Here is a 13,113-nt window from a genome sequence, read left to right as displayed (position 1 = left end):
AGAAGCTAAGAGCTTGAGATTGCTTGTAGACTACCTTGCTGCTGAAAAGCCAGTTGGCCCAGTGACCACGAACATCTTCTATCAGTTGCATCTGGTTCACCAACTCCCTCCTTTCTTAGATTCAGCTAATCTGGTCCACTGATTCATGCTTTTGTTATCTGTCAGCTGGATCACTGTAATGTGCTTTAAGTTGGCCTACCCTTGACCACCTGGAAATAGCATCTTGTTCAGAGTGCAGCAGCCCAATTATTATTAGTGGCTAACCAATGGGAAACAGCTACAATTCATTGGCTGCTCAATTCAGGGTGCTTAATTGTGACCATTAAAATCCTTCATGGCCTAAGACTCACGTATCTTAAGGACTGCCTTCTCCCATAAGTCCCGGTGTGCCAGTTATAGAATTCAGGCTGCTGCCTACTTTCTGTTTGTCACAGAAGTAGACCCACTTGGTAGCAGGGAAGCCTTTTTTGCAGTAGCTCCCACCTTCTGAGGAGGAGGGATGTCACCTTCAGAAACCTTCAGAAGGTGCTGCAAGCCCAATGTATTTGCCAAAGTTTTTTTATTGAGGAATAAAGTATAAAAGAGAATTCCACACTATATTTTCAGTACAAAAAGCTTAAAGTGGTGAACACTATCTTCCCTGTTCTGTCCACACAGCAACCCTGAGAGGTGGGTTAGGCTGAGAGATTCTGGATCACCCAAGATCACTTAGCAAGCTTCACAGCACAGGGTATTTGTACTCATCTCTTCAGTCTTAGCCTGACATGCTGACTGCTGCACTCACTGCCTTGCACTTCCGTGCAACCCCAGCCTGTGGTTACTTGTGTTGGTTGCCTATAAGAGTGTGGGAAGGAGGATCCTTGGTTTGACTTGAGCCCCATGAGCTGATCTTGGCTCCCTGCCTCCAAGAGTCAGGTTTATACCATGAAGGATTGACAGCTGGTAGAATTCTGTCTGCCAGCCTGTGCCCTTTTTTATTGTTAATCAGAATAATGAACATCCAACTGTGCACAGCAGCTGGTGAAGACATTGGGGTGGCTGCTGGCACGCTGTGGCTCCTTGGCATGCCAGGAAAGGCTGGCTGTGGATCACCACTTCTCCAGGGAACTTTCTCTTCTGCATCTGAAAGAGGCCAAGTCCTCTTTGTATGGGAATATGACATCCCAGCCATAATGTGCATAACCAAATTTTTTAAAAAATAATTTGTACTGAAACTGCCATAAACAAAGAAGACTAAATAAACCAGGCTCAGAAAGACAGATGAGTGCATCTGGGTTTATTGCTGACTTTCTAAAGCAAACTGATCACTGGAATGTAACCACTAGGATCTTCTGCTCTGCTTGGTATTCATTTCCCCACTTTTCTTTAGCATGCATTCTTGCAGGATATTTTTTACTCTTTGTTTTCTGATCCTGAGAGAGAGAGAGAGAGAGAGAGAGAGAGAGAGAGAGAGAGAGAGAGAGAGAGAGAGAGAAATTTGGGTATGTGTGCATCATACAAAACTGAATTATCTGTTTGTGTTTACTGGAAATTGAATGGTTTCATTCGTGGTAAGTCAGGAGGAGGGGTTGTTGGAATATTCTTCTAGTACACTTTTATCTCACTCTTCCTCTGAAGCACCTCAGAGATTTATGCATGGCATTTCTTCCCTCATTTCACCTACACAACATCCCTGTAACGTAGATGATAATGAAAGAGAAGCCCTGTTCATGTTGCACAAACATCTGTAAGAAAGAGCCAACATACTATCACTTCATAGTTGAAACCAAGGACTGTACCTGGTTAAATATGAGGATTTGTTTTATTGCAATGAATTAGCAGAGAAGTGAGTGAATTGTTTTGTAGAACTTTATTCGATAACAACATAAAGTTACACTAAATATAGGAACAGCAAACTCTGTCTATACAAATACTCAGTCTGAGTGTCTGTGCAGTCTATATGTCCCTGTGTGTCTGCCTCTCTTTTTGCTGGAAGAAGAAAGGAAGAGATCTTTCCAGAAGCTCAGGTGATTCCAAACATGTGACTGGAATAGCTAACTCTTGCTTGACTGAATGAATCAGGCATTTGTAAAATCCTAACAGGTTTGTATCATATGTGCAATTATACATGAATTGAGTATAACATGAGAATTACCCAACATGTGTATTTTAAAAATCAAGTGTACACTGTATGTGGAACATACATGTATTCATTATATTTTGTGAACAGTACTAGCATGTGTGACTGTACCCAGGTCAGCCAGCAAGCTTCATGGCAAAGTGAAGATTTGTACCCTGGTCTCCCTTAACTTAGTCTAACTTTCTAACTCCTAAGCCATACTGTCTCTCCTACTGTTATATTTAAAAATTGCTTTAATTGTTCTTATTGATGCATTTGATGTTACTTCATAAGCAAAACTCAGTAAAATCGTGGGAAAACAAAACTGGAGGTGAACTGGAAATAGACTTCCCAACTACTGGTTGGAAAATGCCTGGAGATTTTGGGGCAAAGCCTGAAGATACAGGGTTTCAGGAAGAGAGGGATCCCAGTGCCATGGGGCCCACCATCTACAGTGACCATTTTCTCCAGGAAATTTCTTTCATCTAGAGATCAGTTGTAATTCTGGGAGATCTCTAGGTACTACCCAGAGGCTGGCAATCCTAACTAATGCACTTGCAGTGTGATGATACCTGTTTTAAGCCCCTTTTGCACATGCGGAATAATACACTTTCAATCCATTTTCAATCCACTTTGAAGCTGGATTTTACTGTGCGGAATAGCAAAATCCACTTTCAAACAATTGTGAAAGTGGATTGAAAGTGCATTATTCTTCACATGCGGAAGAGGCCTTTGAGAATAATGTAAACTCCCTGAAATGTTTGAGCATTTTTGACATAAGCTATCATTCAAAATGAACATGTTAAAATTAACCTACAAATGTGGGGGGGTTTTGTGTGTTCCAGGAGCAAGTTTTCAAAATTGATTCCAAATGTGAATCTGGGAAGGGACGTTGCTCTTTCAACCCAAACGTGAACACAGTCTCTGTTATGATCAGTAAGTGAAAACAACCAGGATTTCAAGATGCTTGAATCATTAGGTGTGGAGAGTGATAAGGTGTTGTAAACAAATTGAGCTGCAGGAAAAAGAGAAGAAAACTTGAAAAAATGATCCGTCACTGACGGTTTAGTTCTAGTGAATCTTGCCTCCATTAAGGGGATTGGATTCCAAGACCCTTCCACAGACACTCCCATTATTTTTGGCTTCAGGTCAGGTCAAAGAGACCACAAAGTTCAGGAAAAAAAATTAAAAATCTTTCCAAAGTTTTGTTGAGATGGGTGACATGTAAGCTGCAGGGGTCTTTAGTAGGATTATAACATTTTTAAAGGAAAGTTTCTTTCCCGAAATAAAATGAAGATTAGGTTAAGGACAGACGCTGAAAGGGAGATTGTGGTTGAGCATCTTCAGAGGATCTCTGAAGATCTCTAAGATCTCTAAGATCCTCTGAAGATGCCAGCCACAGATGCAGGCGAAACGTCAGGAGAGAATGCTGCTCGAACACGGCCATACAGCCCGGAAACCACACAGCACCCAAGTGATTCTGGCCGTGAAACCCTTCGACAATACATTAAAAATGTACAACTTTTAATTTTATTTTCAAATATTCTGTTTACATTCATGAAGAGTCAGCATGGTGTTTTGGTTTACAGCAGTGGTCTCTAATCTGGAGAACCGGGTTTGATTCCATCCTCTTCAACGTAAGGGACAGATTGGGAAGCTAGATTTGTTTTCCCATTCCTACACATGAAGCCTGCTGGATGACCTTGGACTAGTCACAGTTCTCTCAGAACTCTCTCAGCCCCAACTACCTCACAAGTTGTCTGTAGTTCACCACTCTACCGCTACATCTGGCCTGTGCAACCCAGTACATCTATGAAATATAAAATGTATTTTTGTACATTAGTTCTGCATACCATCATAATCGATTGAAAATTAAAACATTTGTATCTCCAACTCCATCCTTTCCAGCTATGATGTGATAGAAAATCCATAGACTCAGTTAAGTTCATGCTGAATACATTTAAATTTGTTCATAAAATCTATTTGACTCAGTATTCAAAATTATCAGACTTTAGCTAGGGATTATAAGGTTGCTTCCCTTCCCAGCACCAATATTAAGGAACAGTATTTCAGGGCAGATGAGATAGATCTGTCCTCTTCTAGAATGTTGGAAGTTAGGTAAAGTGAACCCTTTTGAACTAGGTTTGTAATTGGATTGATCCTAATTTCTTGGGCATTTATTTATGTTTGTGATGGGGGTTTATTGATTTTAATTCATGCTTTCAGTTCATCAATTGCCTTGTCCCCTATTGGAGAAAATGTAGTATTTTTTTTATAAAGTTATTCTGAAATTTCATTCTCCCCTAATTTCAACTTCTGAGTTCCTTTTTTATAAACCGAACTTTTAAACAAAAATTAACAGTTTTCTGTCGTTTATTTGGGCCTTCTCCTTGCCTTACATGGTAGTCTGCATCAGGCTTCCCCAACATGGTACCTGTGGCACCACAGTACCCGCCAGTACTTTTCTTGGTGCTCACCGTGCTTTTCAGAAAATGGGTGAAGCCATTGCAAGGCAGGCCCTTTAATTATATTCTTTCATTTACATGAGAATGAGATAAGCAACTGGGTTTCCTTTAGTCAGAATGGGGTTCCATTACTCTTACCAGGAGGTATGAGGAGCCAGGTAGTCTGTTTGGCTCTGCCTCCTGAGGCAGCCATTTTTTGTTTGATTCTGATTCCAGTGAAAACTATTTCAGGGCAGCACTTCCCCTCTCAAAAATCTCAAAGCTTCCCAGAGCCTCAAACACATTGGGAACTGGACTCATGGTCTACAGTGACGAAACACTGAAAAATATCAGCCTTGATGTGATCCTATAGATGGCTATTGTTATGTACTGCATACATATGAATATGTGACTAAGTGCACACCATGCATGCACATCAACCTGAGAACTGAAAACAGTGGCCATCTGTACATTTGTTACACTGTGTGCTAATTAAGGGGATGGGTGGAAATGGAGAACAATGGAAAATTGTTAATGCATTAGTTCTACTTATGGAACAAGACAAGTAAAATTGGCATGGAAAGTCAGATGAGAAGATTTTTGGAAATATCCCTAGATTGGCTTTCTTTTCACTACTTCTGTTCACCGATCTTTTACCGTAATCTCCCAAGGTAGCAGTATATAAAAGGCCTCATGATCTTTCAGAGTTTACCAAAATAGATGTGCACAGTAACATTTGCATCATAAACTTAGCCCCTTGCTATTTCTCAGAAAGAAATGAGAGGAATCTGCTTTGGAATGAAAGGGAGGCTAAGTAATAGTGAATCACAATGTAGGTTGTATGTTGTCTTAAATTTATTAGTTGCACTCAGGGTTTTTTTTTCTTTTTCTTTTGCCCCTTGCTTGCCTAAAGCCAGCATGTTATTCTTAGGGCAGTGCCAGGTACCCAGCTGGAAACAGCTGCCTACAAATCCAGCCTTCTTGACACTTAACCAGCATGTGCTCTTTAATGTACTGGCAGCTGCTGCCTTCTTTTGCAGAGGCAGAACACTGAGTGCTTTGCAATATATGTACCTTTGATTGCAAATCCGTGGGTCACAATTCTGTATCTAATCCTACAGTTACAAAGCAAGCAGCTTACCATGCCTGCAGTTTTGGACAAAAGGCTTCTCTGCTAGATTTCTCCCAAACTGACTAGGGATTTTCCTGAAAAAAGGGGAAAAAACCTACTGACAGAAGGGTTCATTTTTTCTACTTCATAGCTGTTGAAATCAAGTAAAGACAGTGATGTCAGTGTAGTGTGGTCTTATACTTTCCAGTCCTTCAAAGATTACCACCTGCAGGAGGAGAATTGATTCATTCCCCCACCCAAAGCTTGCCAGATGAAGGATTTTTTTTAAAAAAAATGTTCTTTTTAAAAATTATTTCATTTTCTTAGAATTTAAATGTGGTGGTGTTCTGCATTAAGCACATTCATTGCCATTAGAATGCCTTCTTTTACTTCACTGTAGGTCAGGTATAATGCTGGTATTGACCTAAACCAGTATTTGCAAATTGAAAGGCAGCCTGTAGAAGACCTTCCTTTTTCCCACTTTGGAATGCATTCCACCTGTCTTCCCTGTCTTCCATATACACTGATTTCAGTCATACCTAAGAACATGAGATGAGCCCTACTGGATCAAACCATTTAGTCTAATAATCTAGCAATCCATTTCACAGAGTGGCTAACCAGTTAGAATCATAGAATCATAAAGCTGGAAGAGACCACAAGGGCCATCAAGTCCAACCCCCTGCCATGCAGGAACACACAATCAAACACTCCTGACATATGATCATTCAGCCTCTATTTAAAATCCTCCAAAGAAGGAGACTCCACCACTCACTGAGGTGTGCGCTGGGAAGGGGCGTGGTGAGGGCGTTCCAGAGTAGGCGGCACAGCAGCAGGGGCACAGGGCGCACACATGTCCTGGGCACAATTCCCCCTTGCTCCGCCCCTGCTTTGAATCAATTACTCTGCGTCCTAGTCTCTTGAGGTAGCAGAAAACAAGCTCTTTGACATGATATGCCTTCAAATATTTAAACATAGCTATCATGTCCCCTGCTAACGTTCGCTTTTCCAGATTCAACATCCCCAGCTCCCTAAGTCTCTCTTCAGAGGGCATGGATTCCAGACCTTTTACCATTTTGGTTGCCCTCCTTTGAACATGTTCCAACTTGTCAATATCCTTCTTAAATTGCAGTGCTCAGAACTGAACACAGTAGTCTAGGTGAGGTCTGGTCAATGCAGAGTAGAGTAGTACAATTACTTCCCTTGAGCACTATACTCTTATTGATGCATCCCAGAATTGCATTGGCTTTCCTGGCTGCCATTTCACACTGCTGATTCAGGTTCAGTTTGTGGTCTACTAAGATTCCCAAATCCCTTTCACGTGTACTGTTGTCAAGCCAGGTGTCACCCATCCTATGTCTGTGCATTTCATTTTTTCTGCCTAAGTGTAGAATCTTATATTTATCCCTGTTGAAATTCATTTTGTTAGTTTTGGCCCAGCTCTCTAATCTGTCCAGATCATTTTGAATCCTGCCCCTGTCCTCCAGGGTATTAGCTACCCCTCCTTGGTGTAATCTGCAAATTTGATTAACATGTCCTCTATTTCATTATCCAAGTCACTGATAAAAATATTGAATAGCACTGGGCCCAGGACAGAACCCTGTGGCACTGACCTACTCACTTCTCTCCAAGATGAAAAAGAGCCATTGATGAGCACTTTCCTGGTATTCATGTCAGGCTGATTGGGTGGCAGTTGTTTGGATCCTCTTTCTTCCCCTTTTTGAAGATGGGGGCAACATTAGCTCTCCTCCAGTTTGCTGGGACTTCTCCAGGAGTTCTCAAAGATTATAGCAAGTGGTTTCAAGATTACTTCTGCCAGTTTTTTTAATACCCTGAGATGTAGTTCATCAGGCCCTGGAGCTTTGAATTCATTTAAAGTATTCAGATATTCCTGTACTAGCTCTTTATTTATTCTGTGCTGAATTTCCCCTACTGTATCTTCTGATCCATTTCCCCTCAGTTGAACATTGTTTTTCTTTTGCAAACAAACTGAGGCAAAGAAGGTGTTGAGTAGTTCTGCCTTTTCTCTGTCCCCTTTCGGAATTTCACCATCTTCTCCACGCTATGACCTTGTCACATCCTTTTTCTTCCTTTTGCTACAGACATAACCGAAAAAGCCCTTTTTATTGTTTTTAAAATCTCTCGCAAGTCTGAGTTCATTGTGAGCTTTAGTTTTTCTGACTTTCTTCCTACATGTCTTGGCTATTTGTTTGAATTCCTCTTTAGTAATTTCCCCCCTTTTCCATTTCTTGTACATGTCCCTTTTATATCTTAGCTCACTTGAGAGTTCTTTTCCATCCTGGTTTCTTTAGACACCTCCAATTTTTTCTCCTCATTGGAACTGTTTGAAATTGTGCATTCAATATCTCACTTTTAAGAAACTCCCAATCCATTTTGTACTCCCTTCTCTTTTAGTATTTTGAACCATGAGATCATACCCAGTAGTTTCTTAAGTGTACTGAAATCAGCTTTCTTAAAATCTAGAACATGTGTCCAACTAGACTTGGCATCCCTTTGCATTGTATAACGAACTCCAGGAGAACATGGTCACTCCCACCTAAGGACCCTGTCACTTCCACCCCATAAATCAGACTATCATTGTTGGTTAGGAACAGATCTAAAATAGCTGATCCCCTTGTCATCCACCTTCTGGACCATGACATTGTCTGCAAGGGAAGTGAGGAAATTGTTGGACCTGGTAGTCTTTGCAGAGTTTGTCTCCCAGAAAATATTCTACAGGTCTAGCAAACAGCGTAGGGGTCAAGCCGTCCCCTGATGTTGCCTTCTAGCACTGGTATTCAGAGGTTTTCTTCCCTTTGGACTTTTCCTTTAGTCACCTTTGGACTTTCCCTTTAGTCACCATGGCTACTAGCCAGTGATAGAACTCTTCTCCATGAATCTGTTTAACCCTCTTCTAAAGCAATCTGTGCCTGTGACCAATCCTACATCCACTGGCAATGAATTTTACAACTTAATTTCTTGTTGAGTAAAGAAATATCTCCTTTTGTCTGTGCTGAATCTACTGCCCATCAACTTCATTGGGTGCTCCTCAGTGCTAGTATTAATGGATAAAGATATATCTCTATCCACTTTTCTCACCCCAGGGATAATTTTAGAAACCTCTATCTTCTTCCTTCTCAGTTGTTTCTTTTCCCCTAAACTAAAAAGCCCCAGTTACCTGGTTTCTTCACAACCGTGTCCTTCACAACACTTACTTCAGGCAATATTTTTAACATACTTGTTTGTAATATTCTCTTTTTTTCTCCCTGATCACCAAAGCAAACATAATTGAGTTTTGAGCTTTGGGCTGGGTTTTCACCAATATGCTGATGACACCCAGCTCATTCTGTTGATGGAGGAGGGGTGGCCTCTGCCACTGCGGCTCCACAGCATTGTTTGGAGTCAGTTGCTCGTTGGCTGAGGCAGAGCAGGTTAAAACTCAATCAGTCAAAGATGGAGGTCCTTTGGCTGGGTCGCATTGAGAGGCCCGGGGATTTTCAGCTGCCGGTTTTGGAAGGGGTCACATTGGCCCCGACCTCCCTGGCCTGCAGCCTGGGGTCCTCCTGGATTCCTCCCTTTCTATGGAGGGCCAGATGGCCCATGTTACCCAGGTAGCTTTTTTCCATCTCCGCCAGGCTCGGTGGCTGGCCCCCTACCTCTCCCAGGCTGACATGGCCACTGTGATCCATGCGATGGTCACCTCGAGACTGAACTACTGTAACTCGCTGTACACGGGCCTTCCCTTGAGATTGATCTGGAAGTTGAAACTAGTCCAGAATGCAGCAACCCAGTTGCTTATGGGGGTTTCCTTTCAAGATCATGTTACCCTCGTATTGCGCTGTCTGCACTGGCTCCCGGTGGAATTCCGGGTCATCTTCAAGGTGCTGGTATTAATCTTTAAGGCCCTTCGCGGCTTGGGGCCCTCATACCTGCTGGACCATCTCACCCCATATGTCCCAAACAGGCCGCTGCGCTCTGCGGCAGCAGAGTTACTGGAAGTCCCCAGCCCCTCAGTGATGCGGCTGGCCTCTACCCAGCCCAGGGCCTTTATGGCTCTGGCCACTGCCTGGTGGAACACTCTTCCACCAGCTGTTCAGGCCCTGCGGGACCTTGGTGAGTTCCGCAGGGCCTGTAAAACGGAGTTGTTCCACGGGCCTTTGGAGAGACTGGCCGCGGATTGGCTGCCCCTTGTGAGGCCCCTGCCATATTCTGCCATTCTGCCATCCCTGGCATCCCTTTATATTGGTTTCATCTTTCGGCCCTCACGTCCCCTTCCGGCCTTAGGAACGGGCACCACCAACATGGTATTTTTAAGCTGAGTCTGTTTTGAGATTGGTGCGCTGCTTATAGAATTTTAAGGGTTTTTAAATGTTTTAATTTCTGATTCTTGGATGCTGTTGTTGTAAACCGCCTAGAGCCCTTCAGGGATGAGGTGGTCTATGAAATCCAAATAAATAAATAATAGTTCTAGGCATCTTCCTTTTGCCTTCAAAGCACTTTGTGATTTCACAAAAGACATGCCTCAAGTACATACTGTATTAGAATTCCAAACAATGTAGGTTAGCTGTGTACTCAGTAAGTCAAATTGGTTCGGGGAATTTAAGAATTCACCTAAAAGGATATAGAGCTGACAGAATGTTTGGAGTACCTGATTAGACAAGTAGGCTTTAGGAATAGTTAAGCTGTCATAAAACTGGTATGCAGCAGATTAGGAATAGTGCGTTGCCAGATTTTTAAAAAAAGAAATAACTCTAAGCTTGTGAGAACCAGTCATCTGAGCTCTTATAAGCAATCCTGTACAGTGAATCCTAAAGCAGATTTACACTCTTAAGCAAATTGACTTCAGTGGAATTGAGAGCTAGCTTGATGTAGTAGTAAAGAGCAGGTGGACTCTAACCTGGAGAACTGGGTTTGATTTCCCCTCTCCTTGACATGAGTGATGGACTTTTTTCTAGTGAACCTAATTTGTTTCTCAACTCCTACATTCCTGTTGGGTTACTTTGGACTAGTCACAGTTCTTCGGAACTCTCTCACAAGGTGTGGGGAGAGGAAGGGAAAGGAGTTTGAAAGCCCCTTTGAGTCTCCTTACAGGAGAGAAGGGTAGAGGGGATATGAATCCACACTGTTTTTCTTCTTCTTCAGTGTAACTGCTTAGGACTGATTGCAAATGATTGAAAATTATGGAGGTACATGACAGAAACGCAAATTAATACATACTTAGGTTTTACACAGTGTTTGCCCACATTATTCCATTAATCCTTACAACATTGTTGGTGAGTAGGCCATTTGACAGATATTGAGGCTCTAACAAGCCACAATAGGGGAGTCCCACTCTGTTGTCGGGATCAGTGATCCATGCAATGGTCACTTCCAGAATGGATTGCTGCAACTCACTCTATGCAGGGCTGCCCTTGGGTCTGATCTGGAAGCTCCAGTTGGTTCAAAAATGCAGCTGGATGGGTCCTCATAGGGACACCTTGGAGAATGCATATTCAACCTGTGCTCCATCAGCTGCATTGGCTTCAGTTGGAGTACTAAATCCAGTTCATGGTTTTAGTTCTGACATTTAAAGCCCTGACATTTAAAGCCCTAAACTATAGAGACCAGTTTCCCTGAATAAAATTGCAGCTTTTAAGGGTGGGCTCTATAGCATCCCATCCCCACTGAGCTCCTTCCTCTCTTGAGACTCCATACATCTTTCATTTCACCTCCAAATCTCCAGGAATTTCCCAATCCAGAGATGTCAACCTAGCTGCTCCTGCAGCTGTTCACAGTGAAGGAGAAGTTTAAAAGACCCCTGTCAGTGTTTTGGACTATGTGTTAGGAAATTCTTGGGAATAGGAACCAATCGAAAAAGTAGTGAAGAGAAAAATCTGACGAAGTCACACTTACGGAATCTCATAATGATAAATTTTCAGTCTAGTTCCTTTTGTGTAACACACAGGAATGAGTGAGAACAATGTTAGCACTCTGGCTGAATTTGACATATGGCCTTGTCTGAGAAAGTTGCAGAATGGCGACATGTTCCTTGTAAATACTAGACTCAAAATCCTGCAGACTTTAGCCTACTGAAAATGAATGAAGAGAATGTATCATTTCAAACAACCAAATCTAAACACTGCAAGTTAAGAGTCAAACTGAATTTGAAAATGTTTCCATAAACAGAATTAGGCACCCAGCCTAGATTGGCAATAATAGGATTATGTACCTAAATACTTTGCAATGAACAATTCAGCTCATATGTCACAGAGTATGTATACTGCACATAGGAATAAATTTCAGTTTCTCTTGTCTGAGGCCAACAACACAAGTCCCATGGGTTGGAAAAAAACAGCCCCCAAACACAAAACATTTGCCAGAATATTTGAATTCATCATTCTCCAGTGGGATCCTTAAGACTGGTTTGCAGATACCCCTCCAGCTGTAAGAAATATGAACTCGCCCACAAGTCTGCTTAAATTCTGGCATTTCTGGATTGCTATAGAGGTCACGAACTGGACACCTATCAATTATGCAAGCTAGTATAATGGTAGGTCTTAAAGTTGCCTGCATTGTCTTTGTTTCAGCAAGGACAGGATAAAACTTGTGTAGGGGTAGGGCAGAATCTGGAGAATGTGTTTTGCTTCAGAATTGTAAGTGATACCACCTCAGACTTCTGCTGCTTATACTGAACTGCTCGAACAGCAATGGATTTATCATTAACCTTGAGACCAAGTGCAACTTAGTAACTTCAAGACTAAGCTGTGCTTTAGGAAATTTTAAAAAATTCTCATTCAGTGCTTGCCCCAGCCACAAATTCAGTAGGGTAGATGGTAACACTTGCAGGAGGGGTTACCTCTCTCAGGCTCATTCCGCACATGCAGAATAATGCACTTTCAAACTGCTTTCAATGCTCTTTGAAGCTGTGCAGAATGGCAAAATCCACTTGCAAACAGTTGTGAAAGTGGTTTGAAAATGCATTATTTTGCGTGTGCGGAAGGGGCCTCAGTGAGAGCCCTTACTCCTTAACTGTTTTCCTAGGGCCCATTGTATTTTGTTCCACAACTGGCTTTATTCCTAGTAAATAATAATACATATAAAACATATAAAGATAATGCTTGGTTTAATGAAGGATGAAATGGATCAGAAAGTTCCCAACCCTATATCCTAAAACAAATTCAACATAACTAAACAAGGGAAGGGAAAGAAATGGAGGCCAGCTAAGATGGAAATATACTCATTGCTGCCCTCAACTGTAAGCCTGGTGGAACAGCTGTATCTTGCAGGTCCTGCAGAACTGAAATAAGTCCCATAGGGCCCTGGTCTCATTTGACAGTGTTCTACTAGGCTCAGGCCATGGCTGAAAAAGCCTCATCTCTAGTTAAGGACAACTCTTCAGGTTGGGTACCACCAGCAACTTGTTACCAGTGGAGCATAATGCTCTCTGGAGATAGTCAGTCACACAAGTACACTGGTCCAGATAT

At 42.1% G+C, this 13,113-nt stretch overlaps 1 protein-coding gene across 1 annotated transcript in view; it reads left to right on the top strand.

Annotated features, from left to right (window-relative positions):
* SEMA3C (semaphorin 3C) overlaps positions 1–13,113 on the top strand; it is a 151,061-nt gene that overhangs the window by 79,623 nt on the left and 58,325 nt on the right. The window contains exon 6 of the mRNA XM_048500305.1: positions 2,944–3,034. Coding sequence (XP_048356262.1) covers positions 2,944–3,034 — 91 coding nt within the window. The remainder of the gene's footprint in view (positions 1–2,943; positions 3,035–13,113) is intronic.

This window comes from Sphaerodactylus townsendi, linkage group LG06 (genome assembly GCF_021028975.2).
Source record: "Sphaerodactylus townsendi isolate TG3544 linkage group LG06, MPM_Stown_v2.3, whole genome shotgun sequence".
Classification (NCBI taxonomy): domain Eukaryota; kingdom Metazoa; phylum Chordata; class Lepidosauria; order Squamata; family Sphaerodactylidae; genus Sphaerodactylus; species Sphaerodactylus townsendi.
The sequence above is the reverse complement of the archived record's forward strand: the minus strand, read 5'-3'. Positions and strand labels throughout refer to the sequence as shown.